The sequence below is a fragment of the Strix uralensis genome, chromosome 21, assembly GCF_047716275.1.
Source record: "Strix uralensis isolate ZFMK-TIS-50842 chromosome 21, bStrUra1, whole genome shotgun sequence".
Lineage (NCBI taxonomy): Eukaryota > Metazoa > Chordata > Aves > Strigiformes > Strigidae > Strix > Strix uralensis.
In genome coordinates this window covers 3,499,229-3,526,328 of record NC_133992.1, presented here as the reverse complement: position 1 = coordinate 3,526,328, position 27,100 = coordinate 3,499,229, and the positions used below count along the sequence as shown (strand labels likewise).

At 45.5% G+C, this 27,100-nt stretch overlaps 1 protein-coding gene across 1 annotated transcript; it reads left to right on the top strand.

Annotated features, from left to right (window-relative positions):
• Positions 1-8,065: 8,065 nt before the first annotated feature.
• TNFSF15 (TNF superfamily member 15) lies at positions 8,066-26,771 on the top strand. The gene is made up of 6 exons (XM_074891670.1): positions 8,066-8,136; positions 8,787-8,918; positions 12,464-12,728; positions 19,429-19,480; positions 20,097-20,144; positions 25,444-26,771. The coding sequence occupies exons 1-6, from the start codon at positions 8,066-8,068 to the stop codon at positions 25,869-25,871; spliced, it is 996 nt and encodes a 331-aa protein (XP_074747771.1). The 3' UTR covers positions 25,872-26,771.
• The last annotated feature ends 329 nt before the right edge of the window (positions 26,772-27,100 follow it).

The window sequence follows — 27,100 nt, the reverse complement described above, 5'->3', positions numbered from 1 at the left end:
CATCCTGTGTCAAGAGATAGTGATCCTTCTAAGAGCTACCAGTGTATTCCAGGTAACCCTATTATTTCATCCACCGGAAATCTCGACTCCAATGCTCTGTGCAAATCATTTCTACTCTTTCCCAGAGGTCACTGACTCACTGGCTTTGCCCATACAACAGGCCTGGGAGATGAAGGCTGTTGCATCACTGTTCCAGGCTCATGGACATATTGGAGAACATGATGGCTCTATCTTCCTATTTGCATGCCCACACTTGCACGCCCCTGAGCATTCAGATGATGGTGTGATCCCAGCTCTGCTCTGGCCTGCAGTTTGGTCATGGACTGAGAGCACACCCACAAACCAGGAATGGTGCGTATAGCAGAGGGCTCCTCATCCCACACGTGAGATTCTGCCAAGAGATCCCAGGGGAAGAGATGAAGGATACGGATCCATTAAGTTTCAGGAATTGACTCATTAACTTCTTTGGCACTTGAGAACAGCCTAATTAAGAAGCAGCAAACTTCTGACCTCAGAAAGCAGCCAGAGACCTTAGCCTTACAGAGACTCCTACCTGGAGGTTGCATCTGAGGCTGGGCTGTTCCAACAAGTCTCCTTCCTCGCCCACTCAAGATGTAATTCAACCTATGAAGCTGACAGAGCAATAATACCTCTCAGTGAATTGCCTCATTAACCACACCCCAGCAGCCTTCGCTTGTGCTGAGACAACTCCTCTCAGCACTATTCCACCATCCCAAACAGGTAGACTCCAGAGGTGCAATTTCGTCCTAATTACACCACTACTTTTATCAAAACCTGTGCAGTATCAGAGAACGCTTTACCTGGGTACCTTCGAGGCTGCCATAAGCCAGTTTCTTGGATGTGACAGATCCACTTTCCTATCTCAGGCCCCCTAAACCTAGATCCTAGTGGCTAACAATTACAAACCTCCGCCAGGTCCTTCTTCACACGTTGACCATGAGATTTGGCCATCATGTATTCCACAGATCTAGTCTCCAGACTGCTCTCTCATCTCTTGTCCTTCTACCTACCTACCCACACCTACCCACAAAGCCAGATGTGTTCACAGTTGAAGCCTGTCTCCTGTCCACCTAAAGCACCCTTCTCTTGTGACGACAACCTCACTCATCATTTCATACCATCACAAGGCTCATATAGCCCCTCTACATAGTGACCCAGGAGTCAGGCAGTTCCCTTGAGAGATCCCATCTTATTATTACTCTGGTAGTCTGTAGGTACATTTGGTGCAGACAGCTATTTTCTCCCTGGTCAGTACTTGGGTGGTCAACCCTCTGCACGTGCCATGAGGTTGCAGCTGTGTGATGTCTCAGGTTAATAGCTAGCCAGGGTAAGCTGCAGGCATACTCTTGCAGCTTGATATACTCTTCCAAACAAACATGGAGGCAACCGATTACCAGTTCCCCACACAATTCCAATTATGAGTCTCAAATCAAAATCTTAAATCAAATTACAAATCGCAAAGCAAAAAACTCAAAGCAATTGCACTGAAAGATATCCATGCAAACACACAACTCTCCTGATAGGAGACTTCCCTCAGCACAAACGTCACCTCAAAAAAACAGGAGGAATTTCCCAGCTTTACTCCAGTCCAAATGATGCATCTCAGGAATGTACAGTTTTTTCCTTTGGGGAAGCTACGGTTTTGTTCAACTTTTTTGGGCATCAGTCCAAGAAAAATAGGTCTAATCTGTCCAAGAAAAGCAGATCTCAGGAGCTGCTCAGACGATACCATGTTTCACAGGTGTTGAGAGAGCTGGTGATATTGACAAAGCACTTAAGTCCTTCACAGTGAGAAGCCACATAAACACTCAAGATAAATGCTGCAGAAAGCTAATCTGATTCTTCTTGTAATTCAGTAAAACTCAGATGATTTTGCCCTTCTGTTCAGATTTTCACAGATGTTTATATCATCCCTAAAACATTAATCTGTTCAGCATTAAATACAGTAAACCTTAAGTGAGTGAAGGCTTAAGTCAGTCCCTCCTTGTTCACATTTGTGTTATTTCTGCATTTGAAGCCATGACAACATATTTTGTACAAGACAATGATAATAACCTTTGTCCCTTCATAATTTCCTTTCTCTAGTCCCACCTCAGCTCTCTTCCTAGTATGAGGTTGTGGTTTTCTTCACTCACCATAAGTAGCATTTGTCCACTGACATCAGAGGCTCGTGAGATGTTTCAGACCTTACATAGTGTCTCTTGCTTTGACTTGCATGTCTTGTGTTCTGGGCTGAACCACCCTTATGAAACACAATGAATTATATCATAGATTAATTCAACAGAGCTGTTTATACATTATAATTTCCAGGGGCAAAAATCAAGATCAGCCCTTTATGGATAGATGGAAAACAACTTTAATGAGGGCTGACAACTAGTCTCAAATCATACACCAGGTCATACAGGCTAAATTTAAGGATAGTTTTGCAAAAGAGAAAAATCATCCTCCATGTATCCAAATACATATCTGCATACCTCTCAAAAGGCTGACCCTGAGAGGTCACTGTCCCCCAAGAGCTGAACATATCCTGTATGTCTGGCAACACTCCCAGTGTTTATTAATCACTATTCAGCAAAAGAGGGAGAGACAGAAAGCTTTGAAGCACAAAGAAATTTACTGTGCTTTGCTGTACACTGAACAACCTTGTGTTTCTCATCTTTACAAAGAAATATTTGGGCTCCACTACCATGAAATATTTGCTTTCATTAACAAATAATGATATTTTTTACAGGAGGAAAATCAGTAAACAATAAGCAATTATCCCACTGCAAGGTAAACTGTATGAGCTCAAGCCTGTCTGATACTAGTGCCTACATCTTTTTCAGTGTCAGAATAATAAACTGAAATTGCTTGTCTGTACTTCACATTCAACAAAAAAGTACCTGTGGAGGGTTTGTAATCTCTGTGTCAATAGAGGTAAAATCCCTCTGTATTAATGAAAAATGAAAAGACCGTAAGATCATGCAGTCTCACACAGAGCCTCTAAGAGAGGGAGGCTGAAACATGAAGATCAGCCTAAAACAAATGTCATGTACAATCTTCATGCCTTTTTCAACCTGTTTTGTTTCTGAAACATGTATTTGCTTCACAGATTTAGAAATGTAAAACTGGTCTTGGAGAACTTTCCCATGGTATTTCCACCTGGAACCCTGAAATTTCTCATGATACATTATGTTTCTGAGAACATCAGTTTAAAGATCAGCTCTGGAAGAACAGACATGCAGAACCTTTAACTGCCTCTCTGGCCTCTGTGGAAGTTCATTTATTTCTTAATCCTTAATTTAATTCAAGGTAGGGTAAGAGTTTTGTGTGGGCAAGCAGGTTCTTCAGAATTGCAGCCAACAGAAAGGGTGTGTTGGAGGGAGGGGAAGAGTGATACAAGTGAGGAGTCTCCCACGCCAAACGTAGAAGATGGCTGCTAGCAACCCACCTGGGGATACTCTTCCACAACCCACCTGGGGAAACTATGGTATGGTATGACTCAAATGACCAGGTTTCTGGAAAGGACAAACAAGTGGGCTGAAAGGCTCGGGTCAGGAAATGTGTAATTAATACTGATCAAAAGAACAAAGCAGACTGAGCGTGGCCTCTCCTCCTCTGCTGGTCATAAAGGTGTATACACACCACTCTGCAGCTATAGCCTTGAGACCTGGCACAGTAACTCCATCTATTTCTTCCCATTGGAGCCATGACAAGTCACCAGTATCAGGGAGCCATGGTAGAGTCATTTCCAGAAGTGTCCCAGCACTGCCTGCTCTCTGCTGCCTGCAGCTGGAGATCTAACACAAGGGTATTTCCACAGGCATGTCCCAAATCTCCCCAGACCTGGTGCAGATGTAGATGTACAGGGCAAACATATACAATGCTTCCCCAAAACATTCCCTCAGCTTCCAGCAATCGGAGGCCCAAGGACTTCCTGAGACACACAAATTCTGAATATTTTGTTCCCACAGAGAAGTCCTCTTCTATAAACATATCTAGTACGTTCTTAAACCCATGTAAATTTTCAGCATCCACAATATCCTACAGAAAGTAATTCTACAGCTTAAATGGGGGGGATGCTGGGTTTTTTTGACCTTTCTATTGCTGGTTTAGATTTTCAGTAACTGTTAGAACCCATCCTAGCATTAATGTAGTTGGTTCAGGTGATGGTGGCCATAAAGATCTGGCTGTGAAGGCTGATCATAAAATTTATGTGCAGGTTTCTGTGATGTTCAGAGAACCTAATGTGAACCAAGCTGTAGATGTTCAAACCAGTAATATCACTTGTAAAATTCTGGTCTGGTGAAGATTGGGCATCCTGCCCAAAACTAGAGACAGAAGGACCTCACTGGGGTTTCTTCTTGCACAGTTATTAATTACATTCTCTCCATTCAAACAAGTGCTTTCTTGATATCAAGTTTCTCACTAGTAACTTTCATATGGTGACAGGTCACAGGTCAATGCATCTCAAAACTCACAGGAGGTCAACTTCCTCTCCTGGGCAAGCTGCTGGTTTTATCAGAGTCCTTCCAACCTGCCAGCAGAGACACATGCAGGTGGCTTTCCCCACGCCTCCTCTCCACCAGCCATGCAAAGTACCACTGCAGCCCTTGAGACCTGGTGAGCCCATGCTACCTCCCAGCTGAGCTCCCAGCATCTCTCCAGTGGAGCCCAAGGTGGCCAAGCTGTGCCAAAGGCAAGTCCTACCTCCAAGGTCCATGCTAAGGAGTCGTGACCCCATCACATGTCTAATGTAAGGCTCTAATTGCTTCTCTTTTGCTCTCACACATATCCTAGGACAGCAGGGTCTGACCCACTGGCTAGGGAAGGAGAGCTCTGAAATAAGTGTAAGTGAAGGGTATCAGCCCTGTGTTTGTAACTTACCTGATGGGAAATGGTCCATAAAGGCTCTGCCAAAGCTAGCCATAAAGCCATTAGAGAATGGCATGAAGGGCAAAATATTTGATAACAGAAGTGTGGCAGGAGGTGTGCAAATGAGGAATAAATACATCCCACTGTTCATATCAAGAGAAAAGCGGGGTCAAATCAGCAGCGGGAAATGTACATGGAGAGACGTTAGATACTCTCAGATGCAAAAGCTAAATTCACTATCCTACCACATGCACAGAAGGACATAGACATCCTGAGGTCAATTTGTGCTGATTTCTTTCTCCTGTCTCTGCCTTTGGCCAGGGCCAGGGCCTGATGCCTGGGATCTGATTAACCGTGACCATACTGTCTTACGCAACGTGATACAATATCCCAAGTAGAGTGATCCTTCCTTTTCATTAGAGATAATGATCTGTTCCCTAAAACATAAAGATTAAGAGCCTGGATTTAATTTTTCTCTGCACCTACTCAGCCAGAGGGCTCTATCTTTTGCAGAGTTATTTCCTCTGTGGCTCCACGGCCATCTCTCTGTTTACTGTATCACTGAGCCAAGTCTGATGTCAGAACCTTTTCCTTTGTGAACAGGTTTTCCATCACTGGAGAAAGGCTGCAGCTAAATCAGAAATACAGTGGGAAAGGTTTGGATCTGACACAAACCTTCCATCATAAACTTCCTTAAAGAACTTCTAGAAGAGACCTCCCTAAATTCCTGCTTCATTGTGCAAACAACTCTTTCTCCTTGAGCTTTGTCTGAAACCATCTAGGATTTGCTTGTAGTTTTTCTCTCCTGTGAAAACGTTCACTTTGGCAATGCCTCTGTGGTTTGGAGGAGCAGGAGCAAGGGCAGCGGTGGAAATGGCACCCTGGTTCTGCTCAGCTCTGGCTCCATTCGCCTGTCTGGCACGCAGCCATGCCACCTGGCACACCAACAGCATCCTTCCCCAGCCTTTCAGCCATGCCTGGGGCTATTCTGCCAGACTCGCTGTCTATGGGAGCAGCAGGCCTTGTATGAGAAACATGGGGCATCCCTACAGGGAAAGGAGACAACTCCTATCCCCCCAGTTTCTATGGCATGCACTTCATGTGTCAGTGACAGCCGAAAACTTGAGGCCCTGTCTTAAAAGTGAAAGAGAACCACTCAAAAGCTTGCCTTGGCAGACTGAGCCTCAAGGGTTTGAGAGCATATTAGGGCAATACAGGCCAAGACCTTGAGCTGAGACTATGTCACCACTGCCCTGCTCAGGGAAATCTGGAGTCTGGAGCAAGTGAGCTGCAAGATCCACTGATCCCATTGCTCACACCTGACAGTTTCTCGGCTGCATTGTTCCCAGAAAGGACAATAGGAAAGGAAAAGTCTAGATGTGCCCAGCTGTGACGTATGAAAGGAAGGTAATGTCAAAGTCATTCTTCCCCCAGTCCATGCCATATAATCCTTTCTACAAAATAACCAGGAACTGCACTGTATAATCAGATTTTCTTCATTTGTTTGCATTTGTCACATAGAAACATGCATCACTGATGTTGTGTTGTGTATGCTCAGCAACCTCTCAATGTTCAGATGACAATAGCTAGCTGTGGTTTGCTTCTGATAGAGTAAGAAGCATGTAGAGCAGAGAGGCTGGTGCAGAGCAGAGTCAAGAGCTCTGCTTCACTGGATCATTTTCTAGGGACTGTCAACAGCAAGCAGAAAAACAAAGCCCTGGATCATGACGGGAATACTTTACAAAGCCAGCTTCCTTGTAAGCACCGAAACAGATGGGAAACTCTCCAGCTAACCTGTCCCTGACAATACGAATGAATTCTTGCAAAACTTGAGCAAGACGCCACTCCACCAACAGACAGGAATGAACCGTGTCTCTGCAAATACATCCTGTACTCACTCCAGGAGAAAAACCTTACACATCTGACCTGTTTATATTATTTCCTGCTGATACTGTCTGTTCCCCAAACATCCTTGTGAATGAGGACCAGAGTTCAGACTTTGCACCCGTGAACGAGTACATTGTGTGAACCTCACGTGAACAACAGTGGGAAAGTCCATCCTCAGCTGATGTGCACTGGTTTCACTCACTGATTTCAACTTCTCTGTAACAATGCGGTCAGAAGTAGAGCATCTGCCCAACGGTATTGCTTTGAAAACTTTGCCTGGAGTTTGGCTAAGAATACTTTTCTCAACTCTGTAATCAGTTGGGCCTGGGCTATAGCAAATGTAAATAGTAAATGATCTTTTTGGTTGACAGAAGAATGCTTCCCACTGTGTGTTTTATCATGAGCTTTCCTCCTTATCTGTGACTATTATTTTCTGATCCTGGGAAATTCATTGGGAGAAAAAGCATAAGGGAAAGCAGTGTTATGGCAACCACTCCTAAGTAAGTGCTGGAAGCAAAATACCTTGGTCAAATGCAGAGAGGTCTCCTACATGAGCACTACAGAGCCCTGCACCTGACCTCTTCTGGCTTCAAGAGATTTGGAGAGAGAGATTAAGGTGCTCTTAGTCTCTTGAAGACTAATGTAGAGATCAAGGTGCTCTTCCCTTGTCAAGACGGTTCTTCCCTGTATCATGCCACAGCCTTATCCCTCAGTCATCTAAAAGCTGTACATGTTACTCCTTCCTGGGCCCCAGTCTCAGGCAAACCAGGTAGTCTCCCTGGTGAGAAATCTATCCACAGAGCAGAGGATGATTTCTTCCAGGGTCTACATCCCACAGAGAACATGCTGGGTTTTGGTCTCTTTGCTCAATACATTACGTCAAAGTTATTCTAGGAGACCTTGTGTCCTTACACTCCTTACCTTATGCCACCCCACTTTGCCCCAGTGCACTCAGTACAAGAAGTCTGGCACAGCACAGAGCATCCTGTGCATTATTTGCCTTTCTCTCCTTGAAGTAAAGGCAGATGGGTGATTAAAGGTTACTGGGGCACCAGAAGAGACCAAAGCTCAGGTCTGTCTGTGTCTCACCTGGGGTCTTGCTGCTGGGAATCATCTCCTGGCAGCAGCAATAGAAGGTGAAAGCAGGTCAGCACAGCAACAAATGTGGTGCCCAGTGCAGCCACTTTAAATTCAAGAAATTCCAGGTTGTCTATGTCATGCTGAAGAGCACCATGGTTTGCCACAGCATACACAAGGGGATAGACCAGGATTTGCCCTGTAAGGCTCTCCCAGAGTCCCTGGCATGGTGCACCTCCCTTACAACAGTCCTTGCCTCCTCCGCAGTCGTGGGCTGGAGCCAAGGATATCGGAGCAGTATCCCCTTGGGCCATGACATTCCCACAGCTTCTGACACCACAGGAGTACCACCCAGCTCATCGTCTCACTTTGTGTGTGTGGGAAGGAAATGTGCTTACAGGACATGCACCATATGGCAGAAGGAGGATTTCAGCAGCAGAGAGGTGGGAGGTCACGGCAGGGACACAGCGGCTGGAGGTGGGGAAGCATCCGGCACCATCCCACTCCTTCCCATCACATGTCATCCCCTGGCAAGGGGCAGCTCGAGGAGCTGGTCCCCATCTCCCGTCTGGTGACAAACCCAGTCTAACTGGGTAACATTTCCACATAGCGACCGGCTACATCCTACTTCTGCTTATTGGTGGTCAGTTGTGCAAGAGTAATGACTGACCTGAAAAGCCCCTCCTGACACATATCCATACCTGACCGTGCCTGTGGCAAAGCCCTCCCACAACCCTTGTGTACAAGGGAGGACATGGTTCCTCTTCCAAAGCAGTGCTGGTCATGCTAAGATGACCCCTCCATCCTCTGCCTTCTCTCCAGCACTGCTGTTCTCAGCAATCACAACCGGCAGCACTTGAATTTATTGGATTCCCTGGGTCGATCCTGCTGTAGTAGAAGTTTCCGCACCACTAGCACTCCCTGCTTTCACTGTTCCCCTTGCCCAGCCCAGGCCATGACCTGGACAAAGCAGGCATTCCCCATTGCTCCCCGTGCAGCCCCAAGGCTCAGCTGGAGCGAACCGAGTGCCAGAGGGTGCAGGACAGCCACAGCAAAGCACAACCGGGAACCAACACCAAGTACGTGCAACCAACAACCACAGCATCAAGGTGGCAGCAGCAAGAGGGAAGGATGAAATGCCAACCTGGGAAGTCACGACTGGTGCTGAGCACTCAGCACCAGCTACAGTCTATGTGTGCTGCATCTCTGTACACATGATGTCTCTGGTGGGAGACTCCAGATAACCTAGCAAAACACTGAGCAGGAAGGACATGACAAGATCAAGAGGAGCAAATATCACGTGCTGATTCCCCCTCTCCTCCCAGCTGAAGGATGCTCTGTGCTTTGCCTTTCTAAGGGGAATCTCACAGGATTCAGCTGGAAATAGTGCAGATAAAATATTAACCATTCTGAGCACAGTGAACAAAAAGCACTTTGAAAACTCCTAGAAAATGTGTGGTCTTTAAATGCTCAATTATTTTGTCTCCATACTCACTGCAAGCTTAAAAACTAAAAACACAGCCATTACCCGATGTAGACAAGGAAAGAATAAAGATGCAATATGTTAAGTATCTTCCATGCTAAAGACAGAAATACCTGTAATACCATCCTTGTGTGTACTACTTTATCCTCACTATATATATGATTCAGCTTACTTGTCCTCAGACAAAATGCCTTCATACATATCATGCACAAGCATGCAGAAAGAACAAAAAGCACTGCAGGAAGAAGAGAAAACTCAGCAGCAGAGAGGTGGCATGCCCCAGTGATAAGCAGTTTCTTTGAATGTCTAATTCCTTTCACTCTTTTTCTTCTCTTTAAAAACATCCCTAAGTCCCATATATTTAACTCCATGGTAAAACATCTCCCCTCTTTAAAGATTGTTAAACTGCAGAGGTGAGCTGGATTGGTAACCCCTGCAGATTTCTCTAATCAGTAAAAACTAGTCTCAGATCACAGGCTGGGACACGTCTGACATGAGCAGGAGAATTTACCCAACAGTCAAGGCTGAGAGCTCAGCTGGGAGCAAACAGGAGCAGCAGGAGAATTTTGAAGAGTGCCATGACCAACAGCCGAGCAGAACTGCCCCTGCCCGCCCTGGCCCAGCTCTGTTCATGGGAAAGATGAGACTGCTGTGGTCACCAAACGTCACCTTTCCCTGTTCTGCAGCCAGGGGACGGCCGGGAAACACTCCAGACAGGAGCATCCTACGTGGTGTGGCACAGCCAAGGGTAGCTGGGTGGCCAGAGCCCAGCGCTGGCACGGGGGGTCTGCAGACCAACCAGGTCTTTCAGAATAAACAGAATAAACCCAGGTTTATTCTGGCTGCTCTGAAGCTTGGGGGGAGTCACCTCCTGGCAAATAAAAGGCACAGCGCCTGCCAGATGCACTTGCGCTCTGGAGAGGAAAAAGAAATTTCTCCTTCCTTTCTTGGGATTTTTAAGAACAAATTCTCAGCTTGGCTTCATGAGCCAGGTGCAGACCATGAACCCATCTCATCTCAAGAGCCCAGCCCTCACTGAGGGTCCAGCTATTCATCCTCTTACAGCCAAAGGTTTGCAGGTCACCCACCACTGGGCCAATAAAAGCTCTTACAAGCTGTCTTAACTCAGAGCTGACTCCACTGGAATTCCTTGGAAAATAAAAATAAACTTCAGGGGTTTTACTGATTTACAGATTGGGAATATCTGTCTGCTTATAAGGCACATGCCTTGAATATATATTAAGCAGTTTGTGACACTCACAATTAAGAGAAAATTAACTTTGACACTCATGGTCAAAACATTTTTTTAGTACTCTGCCCTGGAATAAGCAACTGCAACCCCAGGAAAAAAAAAAAAAAAAACAAACAAACCACATTTCTATACAGCCCTTCCACAGAAATATGAATTTTCTTTCTACTGATCTTAGCAGCACCTTCCCGTCCATTCTGGTTTTTAAATTTATGACAAATGGAGCCACACCTGCCCTGAAATCAGTTCTGGGTGCTGTACAAACAGAGAGTAGTCCTTGTCCTCAAGGTTTTACAGGCTAAATGAAAACAAACAATGAAATAAAGAAGGAAATAAAGTCAGTCACTAGCCTAAGGTTACAAAGGAGTTATGTGGCTTGGCTCAGGTTAGAGCACACGTCCTTCGGTGCTTTGTCAACTTTCTTGTCCCATCTCCCTAAACCATACTGGGTTGCACTATTTCTTGCTTTCTCCTTCACATTTTCTATTTCCCTGGTCTATTCCCTGTCCAGTCTGCTGGCAAGGATCCATCCCTGCTACTGACATCTTCAGTCATTCTCACTAAATTATACATTTTGCTCAGAGCATGGCTTTTAGCTTTCTAGTGTATCAACAGCTGAACTGGACTATTGTAATAGGAAGATTTCTAGCAGTGTTTTCAAAGTGCAAGTGGTAAGCACTGGCTGAATTGTGCACACAGACTGGGAGATGATAAATTGTTTTTCTTTCTTTGATATTATTTTGTAATAGCACATATCTGAAATGTTTTTCATGGGGAGGTGGGGGAAACCAAACCTTGTTGCTCTCTCACTAACAAATGAGTAAGTTTCCACTCCATTTCTCTACCCAGGAAAAAAAGGAGAAGTTTCTGCACATCAGTGTATGTACATGTATAAATCAATGAAAGTTTCAGTTTTGATGAGAACTGTGTTTTCCCAGGAGAAAAATTTCCAATTTCAACAATCTGGAGAAGTCTACATGGCAACATCTCCACTGACAGCTCCTGCCAAGGCCAGTGGATGGAGGGTGGGCTGCTGCTGTGTGGCAGGGAGCAAGCGTGCAACTAGCCTGCCCTGGGAGAAGGGAGTCCTGTCCAGCTAGACATCAGCTGCCATCTGAGCTTGTTTCTCCTAAATCAGTTGCTGAGCAGCTCCGGAGGTTGCCAATAGGCAGTGGGCCCTTTTAATCAGAGGTAGCAGCTATCAATAAAGTAAGATGACATAATTTTTTCCCAAGTGCAATAAAGTCACAGCTTTTCCAAGTAATGATAAGAGGCTCCTGTGAAAGCACAATTAAAATGAGTTTGGAGAAGATGAACCCCATAAACACCCCGTTTTAGGCCTAACCCTGGACTGTTTGGTGCAAAAGGTACATCGAGCAACCTGCAGCCTGCTGCAGATTCTGTTAAAATGTAGGAGTGAAAGAACATTTCAGAGAACCAAACCCCTTCTTGGGGTCACTTGTGATACCCTCGCTTTCCCTAAAAGACTCCTCCCTTTCTCCCAGGGCTGTGCTGAAACTGCGGGGCTCCGGGACACCGCGCACCTCTGCCGCTCGCTCTCGCTCTCCCCCTGCTTCTCACTTTCACTCCCATTGGTTTCATGTTCCCTTTGCCATGCGGAAAAGCTTTCAAGCTCATCCAGCCCAGCAGCAGGGTTTATCCTGGTTCCACCCACTGGGACTTTCCTAGCTTCCTTCTGCACAGTGAGGGGGAAAAAAAGCCAGACGGAGACATGCGGCAGGCACCTCGGGGAGCCCGGGGAGCCGTGGGGCTCTCGTTCCCTGAGCTAGGTTTCTATTGTAGGCGGTGCATTCCTTGGGAGGGAGGGTGTGTGTGTGTCGGTGCCTTCCCACACTCGGGCCAGCTCTTATTTAATGGGGGTCTCCATGCAGGGCAGACGCCAGAAGAGATTTTGCCGTTCCCAGTTCCCATCCCAGAACAACAGCAGCTCACACGCCAGACGCCGGCATGGCCGAGATAAGGCTGGAAGAGGCGGCTGCTGGGACCAACCAAACCTCCAGGATGCACCTCAGGGAGGATTTGAGGAGGATACGGTGCGCGGTGCTGCTGTGCCTGGTCTCCGTGCTGGTCCTCATGCTGCCCACTGCCTATCTGCTGGTTGGAAACCTCAGAGCCCCCAGCTCCTGCGCCGGCCAGGTAAGAGACTGACGGCTGATTTCTGTCCTGCCACCCTGCGAGGAGGAGAGCACCACGTCCCGCGTCTCCAGGGTTGGGTTGGTTTGGTTCTTTTATTCTCTTCATGAGTTTCTCATGTTTAAGGGAATGTGAGGAACTCATTTACTTTCCTTCTTCCTTATGCAGAGCTGGGATAAATCTTATCATTCTTTGGTCTTTTTAACTAACGGTTTCTGTTCCTCTCATCTTAATTTCACTAAGGTCGATGTACAACTTTAAAACTTTTATTAACATGCTGCAGAAAATGCTTAAGAAAAATCACTAGCTGTTGGAAATCAGTGTCTCTCCACTGATTTCAGCCACATTTTGACACTATGACTCATTTTCCTCGCTTCTTTCGAGTTAACTCTGAGGCTCCCCCTCCCAGTGACCAATTTCATCAAACATCTGCTGACCACACTGCTGATGTCAGTGGGTCAGTGCCCATCATCCATCGCTGGGCACACAGCTACAGCTCTCCTATATTATTAATGTAAATTCCTGCAGAGATGTGGATCGAGGCAATTAAGGAGACTGACCCTAAGTTTTGCATCTTATTATTTACTCCCCATCAAAACTTTCTCTAGATCTAAGGATCTTCTCAGCTTTTCTCCTTTGACAGCTGGATAAACTCACTCTGCTCCTAGCAGTACAAGCTTGCTGGTGTGGCTGTTTCTATTGCTCTTCTATGCCTCTCCACTCCTTCTTGTGCCAGACTGCAAACAGGTGCCTATTTCCACAGTAGGCTATGAAGTCAGTGGGACTGCCCTATGCTAGAAGGATGCATATATGCATATAGGTCTGAAGAATTAAGGTTTTAATTTTAGCTTCAGGTCTGAAATTCCCCAACGAATTAGCCTGTTTGTTATCTGCTCACTTAGGAACAGCAAAAGAAAGCAGTGTCAGTAAGTAGCCTCGAAGGCAGATTTCTAGCCTTGCACGCATTCAGCCTATGGATGTTTAGGGGGTGTGACAGCTGCGCCCATGGCTGTGTGCGTGCGGGCTCCTGGCTGCACAGAGATGTGCAAGGGCCCATTTGACCTCAAGTCTGCACAGCTGACGTCTGGCACCCAAGCGATGCTGGCTGCTGGGTGCAGCATCTTCTGTGTTACCTGGTTGTACCTTCGTGCATAGCTGAAAGGAGACGCAGCAGCCCTGCGCAGTACCTCAGGCTCTTATATCTGCTCATTTCTTGCACGTGTGAAAGTGCATGTTACTGTGCTGACCCTGTTACTGCTATTTAGGCCAGCTAGTGCAGTTGCACATGGAGGGAAGAGGCTTTTTGTTCACGTCCTGTGAGGTTGTAACAGAGCAGAACAGAAGTTCTTGAAACAATCTCAGAGCGAGATAAGAATAAAATGTTAGCCTGTTTGTTTGGACTAATATGTTCCTGGCTCTTGACCCTATTTGCAGAGGTCGTGAAGAAAAGTTTTTTTTGGGAGGGGGTTTGTCTTCTTAAGAGGAAAAGCGCAATGTAAACCATTAGATCTGCCCTAGCCTGGGCTACGCAAGTGTGTATTTCCATGCATATGCACTGAATAATTAGTGCGTAGTATTCCCACAATGATGTAATGAAGTGATCAGATGAGTTACAGCCTCTGCGAGTCCCAGTAAGGAAGAGAAAAATCATCGGGGCTGGCCGGCTGCCCGCTGCCTTTGTGCCAAGCCCAGTGGGTGGAGCGCCCAGCTACAGTTCACAACTGGATCCTGCATTTTCTCAATTTTTTCATTCACTCTGCTGGTGTCTGACTGTATTGCCAGTGTTGTCCAGCAAAGAGAGCACAGACAGGTGGATTTGTCTGCCTGTGTAGCTTTCTGTTAATTCCCCAGGAGCTCAGTCCTGTGGCTCAGCATGGCTGTAGGCTGTTTCAGTCCATGGGAACATTTTTGGGCATAAAGACTCTTGGAAAAATGTTTTTTTGCATTTGCTTCTGCATTTGAAGTGTTAGAACTGGATTGCTAAAGGATGGCTTCCATATGTGCCCCATTGACTGCCTCAATCAGGACTAGGTTGGGACCAGATGCATGTGCCAGGACTCCCTGTGGCACTGGTTTTGGGGTGCGGATGCCCTGGGCATACTGGGTGCAAGCGGGCAGACCCGAGTTTGTACCAGATGCGCATTCGCTTGCTGACTCTTGCAGCAGCAAGCCCATGGGAGGAGCTCTCTCATGACCAGAGTTTAGCCCACACACCACAGATTATCAACTTCTTGTGCACTGGGGACAGTCCTGGGAGGAGGGAGGGACTTGACAGCTGAGCAAGTGAGAAGCAGATGTAGTAAATTCCTCAGCCCGTCCTTCCTGGAGCAAGGAGGAGAAGGGGAACTGGGGAAGGTTTGTGCAACAGGGGTGTGCCTCTTCAGTTTGCCGGCGGGGTGAGGCAGTTTATTCATCTCTGCTTCTGAGTGGGTGCACATGGTGTCACATTCTGCCTCTGAAGGGATACAAACTCACCTTTTCCTCTGGAAATGTCCCTTTCAGGAAAAAGCAGGGCAAGTTATGTCATTACAGGAACCTGTGTGAGCCACTGGTTCTCTCTCTCTCATGGTATAATGCGTCTTGCATGAATAATTCAAGTCTGATAATAGTTTCTGTGGACACCTTCCAGGCTCACTACACTGCTTCCCTTTTGGAAATAGCAATCACTTTCTTTTGTGCTTCAAGACACAGTGAGGTGAGGAAATACGGTTCTTTAAGCAATAATACATGACTTGTATTATTAGCAGGAAATCTATAAAAGGCTCTAGTTGTGCCCTTCCAGAGGAAGGGCCAGGACTGCTGTGCATCCTTCCACAAAAGGAAGCCAAGTTTCAGTTTGAGTGTACAAATCTACCAAGGGAACAGCACAGCAGCCAGGAAAGCATCTCTGGCTATCTTAGCAATCCACTCAGCTAGCCCAATACAGCAAAGCATCAAGTCCTGTGGCCTGGAGATATTGTTACTTGGAGCGTATTTTTTTGTGACATCTTTGGCATGACAGGACCACAAGCAGCATAGAGCGAAATTCCAAACGTGTCCAAAGGATTGAACATGAACCTGTGAGCCTTGCAATGGAGAAGGGAGGTGCTGCATTAGAGGAAGGACTTTAAAGTCCTAGCAGCTCCACCTGGATCCCGTCCAAAAGGCTGAAGCCAGAAAGCTAGCAGCAAAGCTCAGATAAGGACTGCCAGAACATGCAAACATGCAACATCAGAAGCCCTAATGGCCTGCCCAAATGGGAAAGAGAACCTGAAATGGCTTCCTGACCTTTAGGGAAGGAGAAATGGTCAGGGAGGAGCAGTGAGCATTGCACATAGGGCCAGGTGTGTGGGATTCCCCTTCCAAAAGCCAGCAGCAGCAAAACTCCCGACTGGCCGTTGCTGCTTGATGCACATGGTCCTCATGGGCAAAGAAGGCAGTGAGCACATGCCCTGGCTTAATGCTTATGCTGGGCACTATAGTCCAGTGGAAATACTCCCACTGAGGCCAGTTTTTCCTGGCAGAGGGCAGGCCCCTACCAAAAACGCTCAGCCCAGGCCACACAGCATCTCTGGAGCAAGCAAAATTGTGGGTGTATGAACCATATATAACCTGCAGAGACTCTGCCCGTAAAATAACATTTTGTGCTAAAAATGGAGTGGATGGAGCTGCTGGAGATATTTTGCCCTTTGACCTCTCTGCCTGCAGTGCCAAGCTGCTTTTCCCATGCAGTTCTCGATCGGATACGCCCGGCCCTTCCTGGAGGTGCAAGAGGCAAAGCTTGTGAACAGGGATGTTTAGCCCTTCTCTTTGGCTTTAGCAATATATGGATAAATGCAGTGGGGATTTTGGACATTCTTGGTATCAAAACAATATAGAAGTGTTTTGCATACCGCAGTCTTCAGGGTAATTAGAGCTGGCTGTCTGAGACATCGTTTGCAAGTCAGCTTTAAGGTGGGATTTTCAATGTCACTCAGTGCTGGTTACAGGCTCTCCACAGTAACCAAAGGGAAAATTGAAGCCATGCTGGGAACTTTTCAGAATCACAGCTAAGCAAGAAAGGAAAAGAGAGAAAAACATTAATTGTGTAAATGATCTCTCTATTGTCTCATGCTGCTTAGGTCTCCCTCACAACCTCATCTACACCATCAGTGTACAACGGCTGTGCCTATTTAGGACAAGTATTACAAATACCTGGCCATTATGTATTATTGACTAGTACTAAAATATTTTCTATAAAAGGTTTAGATTTGTATCCTTATGAAACAGCATAATTATGGAAAAAAAATCTCCTACCTTTGCCAAGCAACAGAATAATTTCACACCTTGCAGCACCCTGCTCTATCTACTGCACCACACTGTCCTTTAGCACTTATGAATGCAGCTCCTGCACCTGGAGTTTCCATCTGGCCTTCTTTGGAAACAAGTAAATTGAGATTGCATTAAAAGCTTCTTCGGTTTTTAGTCAAAACAGTTTTGCTATTTTTTTATAAAGAAGCAGAATTCTTCTTGATATCCTTCCCACTTTCCCATCACCTCTGTATTGCAACATCCAAGTTTATATAAAGTACTTCAGCAGAGGTAGGCTTTAAATATGTAAACAGTCCTACCGAAGTTACATGATTAAATGTAGGTTTGTGATTGATTTGTAGTTCATTGCAGTACTTAGCATCGTTAGAAAATATGTCACTTGATAAATATGTAGGAAGTGTCACATAAATAATGGTGTAAAATATACTCTTATACATCTGGCCAGAAGCAAGGGGGAGTGTTTGAGGGAAATCCTCCACACCAACCTTGTGCTTCCCACCAGGGGAAGGACAAAGCTACCTGGCTATGCCTCTGTGTCACATCAAAAGTACAGTCATGTTTAGACAACACGGCAAGCAGACGGGGCCTTGGAGAAAGTCATTAGTCATAATGAAAGGCCCAGACATCTCATTGACAGCACAACACCTTTCTCTCTGTCAGCCACACACTGAGCTTTCGCACCACCATCTCTTCTAGATGACATTTCCTGCAGAGAACAGACTTCTATGGCTGGGCTAGATATGTACAGGTGGGGAAGGGAGGGAAAAAAAGAGAATTTTCCCTGCAGTTTTCGTTCTCCATTTTTGTTTTCTAACACACTGGAGTAACTGTTTTAGAAATTATGGGGTTTTGCAGGAGGACATGGATGGTTACTGATAGTAAAACATTAAAATATCTTTGGGCTTATCTTTGAGTCGCTAGCAGTCCCCAAACCCAGGCAGCCTGGCTCTTCTCCCACAAACACCCTCCTTCCCCCAGCCAGTATAAATTATCTATTTTCTACTTCTCCTTCAGTATTTGAAGTTGGGTGAGACACAGCCACTAGGAGATAGCTTCAGCATCTTCGTGCTAATACTATTTCAGCCTGTTTATTAAGCGATGTGCATAAAATCCTTAGCTGCAAGCTGATCAGTGGCAGTTTATTCGATGTATTTATTGTAGCTGTCCATAAAACACACCATACCAGACCAGCATATTCCTGAAAAACACTGCGTGACAGGGGTTCCTGACAGCCCTGATAGTCAGCCCTAAGCTGGCTGCATAACACAGACTGTCTGCTTTCTGCAGCCACGCTGTTGGCATAGACCTGCAATGAACTGTGCCCTGGGGGCAGCGTAAGGGATGCTCCTCACAGCCCAAGGAGGCCAGATCCAGAGTCAGCATCCCGCAGCACCCTCCAGTTAAGAGCCATGCTGCTTTGCAGGCTGCCATAAGAGGACTGGCACTTGGCAAGAAGCCACCGGCCGTGCGCAAGTGTGATTCAGAAGGACCAGCCCCGGTAGGCGTGTGGCGGGCAGACAGCAGCTTCCCTTTGAACTGCTCAACATAAACATCAGAAAGGTTTGGCACAGCCCAGGGCCATGCCCTGTTGCCATGCAAATGCAGGTTGGCACAGGGATGTGTTATGAGTGTGCTGGTTTTCAGCTCTAGAAGAAAACGTAAGAGGTGAGGAAACGCGAATCACCCTGCCTTGCCACGGTGGTGTCAGCCTGCCACAGAGCTCACCCTCTGCCAGCTGCACTCTCAGACCTTTCCATCTTCCAAGGAGGCTACCCCCTATTCAAGACAGACCTTATCAACAGACTTACAGTCCGAAATAACACAGATGCAGAAAGAAAAGCAGGTGTAGATGATACACCTCAGTTAGTCCCTTCGCTGGCATTATGAATGAAACTTTGCGCCTGCAAAGGCTGAGACCTGCTGAGACTTGAGAGAGGGAAGAACCACTCACATTGCTCTGCTTGCTGTGTTTGCTCTGCAGAGACTGAGGGACAGGAGAGTCTCTGAGCAGCAGAGGTGCTCTAGCAGTGCTGGATGGAAGCACCAGCCCAAAGGAGGGTCAGCAATGGCTAATTCACATTGGCCACTCTGCCAGCCCTCTTCCAGTTATGCCAAGGGCTTGTCCAGCCTCTGACCAAGGCTGGAGTTTAACACAACAACCACCACAGGAGCCCAGGTCCTGTCCCTGGCATGCTCTCAGAGACGCAGGCGGTTTCAAATAAACAGCAGAAAACTCTTGCAATGAAGCAAAGCCTTGTCAGGGCTTGTTGTCCTTTTACATAAAAGCTCTAGCTGAACTTGATAATATTACTGTAGCATATTCCATTTTCTGGGATAAAGCAAACAAGACCCTTTGTGGAGGTACTGTACACCCTGGAGCCCTGAGCTAACCGCTTGTAAATCTCTCCTGCAGGTCACAGAAGAGAGGGGCTCTCACTTTCTGAAGCAACGGGCAGTACATACTGGTAAGTTTGCCAGTCCTTTCCCCATCCCAAACACCTTTGTTTACCAAGGTTTTGCAATCGCTGCCACAGCACGCTGCTGGCAGATGCCTCCCCACCTGCCCTCTGCTTTCACCACCCAAATCCCTCCCAAGCCAAACAAGCCAGGGCACACAGAAGCAAACCTGGGTGACAAGATGCAGGGAGATAACTGGGGCCATAGCAAAAGTGTGAGCATTTCTAATCCCAGGGCTGTGCAAGCTCCCTCCTTCTAGGGCAGGCACAGACCTCCCCAGCAGCTCTTTGAGATTGGTATAACTCCTTGAACATGCAAAAGCACGGGTTTGGGAGCCCACGCACACCACGCTCATCCACGCATGCCACACCTCCCCTCGCTTCACCCTCCAGCCTGTCGGCACCACAATAGGCCTGACAAGCTCGTTCATTCGCAAAGGGATTTTATTACCTCAACAGTGTCAATAAACAGTCATGGCAAATAATTCCTGACTCAAACATATGCGGAAATGGAAAGGGGTTGCACACATTTCCTCGGCACCATTGATCACCGTTCACATCTCATTCATTTAAACAGCAGCAAATGTCCTCACACATTTTTTTCCTTTTTTTTTTTTCCCCTCAGTTACAGATACACTTTCCAGTGCAGAAAAGCCAAGAGCACACCTGACAGGTAATGCTTGTTCAAAAATTAAGTGTTTCCCACACGTATTACAGCAGATGTTGCAGTGCAATAATCTTGGTTTATATGGATCTGATAGGATCAGGTGTTGCCGGAAACATGGGGAAAATATAATCATCAGTTTTGCCTTGTTGACCACGACAGATTGACTGCAGCCTGTGTTTGTAGAAAAGGACCCACAAAAGAGATAGTTGACAGAAGTGTTGCCACTTTTCTAAGCCGTTTCTTTCATTGAATGAGAAGCTCTTGTAACTGAACTTAAATAGGTGTCTGGTATCTTAGTGATCTGCCAAATCCCCTAGATTCGGGCAGGGTAAAGAGCTCAAGTAAGCCCTTATGGAACAGTGAATTGGGAAGAAACACCAGTTCTGGAGCAAAATCAGGTCAAATAAGATCAGGTTTACACCTCATTTTTCTTCAAGGCCTGACTCAGGCCACACACACCATATTGCCATCAAATAGCCCCCTGTTTTCACTGAGATCATCTGTAACACATGTTGGAGCAAGCACAAGATAGGTAATGCCCAGCTGAACCCTTCCAAGCCCTTATCTTGCATTAGGAAGGTGCTATCGCAGGGTGGGCTGCCATACTTTCCTGAGGGGCTGCCAGCATTTGCAAGGCCAGCATTTCATCACCTCAGCCTTGAAGGTGTAGCTGTCATTACACCAAGGAGACTGTCCTGAGCTCCCCCCCATCCTTGCCAGCTCCACCCACCTGGAAAGTTTAGGTATTACCAGAGAAGAGAAAAAAGTTCATGGCTGGTTCCCATGTGGATGGAGTTGAGTGCTGAAAGGCTCTCCAGCTGCTCTGACCTAAGGCAATTTATACCTCTCAAAAACACAGCTCACTGTGAAGGCTTCCCCAACACACTCTGTGTTGTCCCAAGAGAGCACTTCAGTAACTTGAAATATGCAAGAAGTGGCGTGGTGCTTCACACAAATTCACCTACAGGGTTAAATCAATCACTATATCAAGGCTGATTTCTTTCCCAGCATAGTTTACTTTTCCTACTCCACAAGCTTCTTCCTAATGTGCTTCCTTGGTCCAATCCCCTTTTGCACACAGGTTGCTAGAGCTCCAAAACTGACCTGTCTTTGTTCAAAATCACATCTTTGCTTAAGTGCAAGTTTGCAAGAGCAAAAGGACCATGTCTGCTAGTGTAAATCTCCCCTTTTCCACTGAGTCCCCCTGTGGCAGGGAGACCCAGAGGCTCCTGGTGAGGCTGACTCAGAAGAGCAGCCAAAGCACTGCTCTGCTGATGGGAACTTCCCTGGATTGCACAAAAGTCCAGTTGCCCCAGGGAAGCACCCAACAGTTTTCTTCAAATTTCCTTAGGTCCCCCATTTGCAAAAATTCCTTCACCATCATCTCGAGCAGTCTCCCTGGGATGGTGCCCATCCTCTTCAACCTGCCGCTTCAGGCCAGTCACTTCTGGCCATAGCAAGGAGCGTGAAAAGGAAAAAGCTATGGGGATTTTATCCCTCCTTTTCTGTGCAAAAAGGCTACGCCCAGGCTGCTGTGCTCTGTAGTCATCAGGGAACCTAATTTCCATGAACTTATCTTCGGCCTTTTCTTAGCCCAAGCATATTTTTGGTGCTGTAACCTGTGACAATGAGTTCCCAAGCTTGATGATGCATCACAGTCAGAAAATATTTCCTCTTATTTTAAACTTGCTGCATAATAATTTCTTGGGTGCCACCCTGGTCTTCTCAGAAACCATGACTTGTGCATAGAAAGTGAAAAAGGAATACTTATTCTTCAGATCTTTGTTATATTCCCCCATCTCAGGTACCTTTTTCAAAGTGAATGTAGTAGACTACAAACTCTCACTTGTAGGAAATCTCTTCCAGACCTCTGAATTCTCTCTGTCTTTTTCTAGTTTTAGGCACATATAATCTAAAGGTGAGATCAGAGGAGTAAGAGGAATGAGAACTAGCCACAGTAATTTCATGGGAATACACCACTGAATTAGCAGTAGCAGAATGACTCGATGTTTTGGTCCCTGTTCCTTTATGATAAATTTTCCACCTGCTCTTGGCCTTTTTAACACACACTGAGCATTTTAAACTTACCCAAACTGACATCAAGATTTCCTCTCCTAGGCTGGCTATAGCTAGTGAAGAATGGCACAATCCATATGAACACCTATTTAGGACTTTTCTCCATCTCCGTTCTCTCCTGTGCACTAATGCGTATCTGGTGCTGACTGCACCATGCCATGACAATACCCCCTCTTTGACTTATTTGGTTGCACTTTGGGTCAAGATGCAGACCAGTGCCTATTCCTTCTTGTCACCAGCCTGTGGCATGGCCGGATGAACTATGTTGCAGAAAACCCACCAAGTACCTGGCTTGCACCTACAACTCTGCAATGGTATCTGGGTGCTCCATTAAATCTGGGTAGAACATCACTTTCTGGTTTCACTTGGTTGTTGGAAGTAATTACCTTTTAAGGGCAGTTATTAAACTCCCAGGGCATGACACTGAGCAAGAGACCCTGCAGCCCCAGGACTTTGCTGTACATGCTGCACAAGGGCTTTACTACAACAGGAGACTCAGACCCTTTTGGTGACACCAGGGGTCTGGCCTCAGAGTATAGTGTTCAGTATCTGGCACTCACACCGATGAGGGCTAAGAATTGTAGAAAGCCCACACATTCAGCAGTATGCCACAAAATGACAAAATGTACCCAAAAGTTGCCAAGCAACAGGGATTCTCCAGAAAGGGACTAAACCAAAAGGGAAAGAAGTAATTTCACATGTAAAGGATGCCAAAAATTTATGGTGGATGGGAAAGTTGAAGAAACTGTAGCAATGAATCCTTTATTAAAAGCAGATTTTATTTACTTCAAGACCTAGCATAACAGGTATATTTGCAGGAAGTGTAACTCCATATATTTATGAAATAAATAAATGACAAGTACAAAGTACAACTGCTGCTAGAAAAGGAGCCATGCTGCATTCAAAGACACTTGAACATGACTTTCTCCTCTTGACTAGTATTGAAAGCATAGGAAAAATTAATTAACTTGAAAATAGAGAGCATCAATAGAGTGAGCTTTATCCTAAAAAGGGAGGTTATAGCTGTAAAACTTAGAATTGCCTAATTCTAGAAGTTATGAAATCATGTACTTCATTTGAGATGTCTGTTATTTATAAAAAACATTGAAGAGCTGAGTGTCATTGACATTTTAAATGCGTCATTCTGCATGGAAAAGAATATTTCACATGCAGCTTCTCTTCAATTTTCCCCCAAAGTTCCCAAGATGGAAAAGAGCCCAGGTCATTTTCTGCAAATATTCTGATCTTTTCTGATCGTTCCCATCTCAAACAAGATTTCATCTGCTACCAACTGATCTCTGAGAGGTATTACTCCAAGCTCTTGTAAATCTTAGAGTGACCCAAATGCTACTTTAGTTTTTGCCAGGACTCAGACCAGTCCCTAGACACCCAAGAGGTAGATGAGGATGAAGGCAGACCATGAGTACTTTAATTTTCTTTTATTCCTCTCACTCTGTATCAGGCAAATCTCCATTGGCTCTAAGCATCATAGTCCTTATAATACTTCTATAATTTAGCCTAGCTTGCTATCACAATCCCTGTCTATCGTTCTCCCACACAGAAATACTCTCCTGATGTACTTTGCCTCCTGGGGAAAAATCAGAAAGATTTGATACTTCAGCAGCACTGACAGGCAGACTGAAAAAAAAAAAAAAAAGCCATTATTTTGTTGTGCTACTCAGAGAATATGCAAGAAATTGCACTCCTAACACATTCTTGTCTCTTTATGGATTATTTATTCCTAGAAAAGAGAGGGAAACGGATGCCACTGAGAGCTAGGCACATTAATTTTTCTGAATCTCATTTCACCCAGGATAAACCTAATGGTTATTGATAAGAGAATTTCAAAGCTTTCCCTTACCTGCATTCCATTTGCCTCCTTGCCCATGCACACATACCCCTTCCCAAATATTGAATCAAAATCAACTTTAAGCATTAACTCAAGCTCATGAAAAAGGTCTCATTTCCTGGAAATCAGTTGCCTCAGTCTTTCTCAATGTTTAACTTTCCAGGTTCATTTTAATACCTGGCAGAATATTAATGGGTTTTATCCTCTTTCTCTTCACTGCCTCAGCTGCTGTTTTACCACAACAATTTTATGTGGCAGTCAGTAAAGAGCAGAGGATACTCTTTTGCTTCCCTGCAGAAAAATGAAAAGTGCTAGGTCTTATTCTCCTGGCTGTTGTGTGAGAGAAATTAAAATGGTGGAGGAGAGGTGAAGGGAATAGATCAGCAGTTCCCTGATTCTTCCCCTGAGACCCCTGCAGCCTGGGGAGCATCCTTGGCTTGGATCAGACTGATGTTGGGATCTGGATTAGAGCTTGTAATCAGCTAAGCATGAGACTGGGAAAAAATCTGGAGGAAAGCTGAGGTTAACACCAAGCTTAGTGTTTTGTTCCAGCAAAGCATTTAAAAAATAAATAAATAAATAAATAAAAAGAGATAAAAATGGTTTTAAATATAATGTGTTGCTTTGGAATTGGGTCTCTTGAAGCACAGTGGGGTCTTCTGAGTTTGACGCAAAGGCTAACAAACCCTAACATCCTTCGGAAGCAACTTGCCAGAAAGAGAAGGTCAAGTGTCTCAGTGCTTGGTGCTAGATAGTGCTGATCATTGTGAAACTTTTGCAAGCACAGTAGTGTCTGTCTAAGAAATATAATTGCAATCCATCACTACTGAAGAAAATGATGCTTTAGTATTTCTTATTACTGTCCCAAACCATTAGGTACTGGCATGGTACCCATGTGTACAGCTGCCCCAGCACTGGTTTCACTTAAGGACAAGGTTTTTACTCTGTAAATATGTAAGAGAACATCCCGGACCTGCAGGGTAAAGCCATCTGTATTGCTCCATTCTGCCAGGAGACGCAGCCTTTAGGAAGGAGTGTCTCATCATTTGGGATCTGGCCCACAACCAGGACACCCAAAAGCAGCATACCCCTTCAGGCAGCCTGTGCTGGCCGAGGTCTTCCAAAAGCGTCCTTGGCTTTCACTCCTGGATTGCTCAGATCTGGACACCTTATGGACAACCTCCAAAAATATCACTAGACAGTTGGCCCACAGCCAATTCACCTCAGTTTTCAAGCTGTAAGATACAAACATTTCTGTCCTAGTATTTTAATTACCCTACTTAAATTGCTTGACCTTTGAAGTAGAGATCTCATGTTAAATTCAGCAGCCTGGATGTAGCAAATTAACCCACCTCTTCTCCCTCTCTCTTCCTCCTGCAGTGAAGAAACAAGATCCTGCCAACACCATAGGAAACCACCTGCCCATCCTGCAGTGGGAAGACAAGCGAGGCTTGGCCTTTACCAAGAACAACCTGAATTATTCCAGCAACGCACTGGTGATACCTGTATCTGGGGACTACTATGTCTATGCTCAGGTCACGTTCCGAGGGCCCACTAAAAGTTCCAGTAGAACAAATTCTGTCACTGAGATCATCACCAAAGTCACTGACAGTTACCCTGAGCCCACCCAGCTGCTGACTGGCACCAAGACCCTCAGTGAAAAGGGAAACAGCTGGTTCCAGCCCATTTATCTGGGTGCTGTGGTCTCCTTAGAAGTAGGAGACAAGCTAATGGTCAACGTTAGCGACATCAAGCTGGTGGATTACACTAAGGAGCACAAAACCTTCTTTGGTGCCTTTTTACTGTAAGTGCCTGGCAGCAGTTGGTGGGGGCTTCCCTTCAGGCCCTGGTGTGACCTCGCTGGACCTTGGCTTTGTGGGCGCGCATTGGGGTGCTATCTTTGTGCTGTTATCCTTCTTCTATACTGTCACTCCCCTGCAGCTCACTGCAGCCTTAAATTAAGGGGTAGGAAAAGCTGAAGCCGTAGGCTAAATTGAAACAAACCAGAAACAGAACAAAACCAAAAAAACAAAAACCCACAACAGAAAAATAAAAGTCAGGTTGGAGAAAAAAATATTTTTGAAGGTAAAAACTGAGAGCTCTTCAAAACTTTGTAAGCCAGGGAGGAACAGTTTATACCTGTGGGTAGGAATATTGATCTTGAATATTGCAGCTAGGTTACATCACTAATTCCACCTCCAATGTGTACTTTCCTCAACTCAGAAAAGTGTTTTGAACTCTCTCCAGCTCTTCCAGTATAGTTTTGCATGACCCTTCTTCAGATTCTTGTTTCTAAAAGGTAATTACTTTTCCATCATTTCCTTATGAATAGATGTTCTCAGTACTTTGCACTAACATAAAGCTCAGATTAATCATTAACTACTTAATTATTCCCTTCCCATTTCCCTGTAAAGTAGATTAAAATTATATCTTGTATCTTGCAGGAGCTACTTTTTTTTCCTCAAGAAATTGTTTACAGTTCTTTAAGTCAATATACAGCCTCAAAACTTTATGCAAAATTTCTAGGGAACACACACAAACACTTTCTGTTTCAGCAAGAAAGTGGAATCTCCCCGCCAGGTCCTAACATTAGGAAAACAGAAAAGACAATGCAGAGAGAGACATGCAGCAAAATTTTCAAAACTTTTTAAATCAGCCACTGAATTTTTGAGAGAAAACCTCTGCAGTATTTTGTTTTCTATTATTTTTAATGAAAAGCAAGTGCAACTAAAGAACTCACTGTCTTGGTGCTCCCCTTGCAACCATTGCCAATGCTGCAGTGGTCCCCTAACTGCAAGGGACTGGCTGCCTTTCCCTGGGTGAAGTCTGGCAACCAGTAGTCCCTACACAAGTCAAAAGATCCAAAGACAAGATCATGGTGTGCCACAGCCAGGTGTGGAGCTCAGGAATGTTTAGCTTCCCACCTTGCACTTATTTATTTTTATAGACCTTACTCTCTCTCAGGAAAATTCCCCAGCTTTCTTCTCCTCCACAGTAAATACACCACTGACAATGACTCAAGTCATGTTCTCGTAGA

What these genes read in the sequence shown, in the direction of transcription:
- TNFSF15 (XM_074891670.1), top strand. Translation starts at nt 8,066, where the DNA reads ATGGTGCACCTCCCTTACAACAGTCCTTGCCTCCTCCGCAGTCGTGGG. An exon ending in GAGCCAAGGATATCGGAGCA is followed by an intron (nt 8,137 to 8,786) that starts GTATCCCCTTGG and finishes CCCCTTGCCCAG; the next exon opens with CCCAGGCCATGACCTGGACA. An exon ending in CAACCGGGAACCAACACCAA is followed by an intron (nt 8,919 to 12,463) that starts GTACGTGCAACC and finishes GTCTCCATGCAG; the next exon opens with GGCAGACGCCAGAAGAGATT.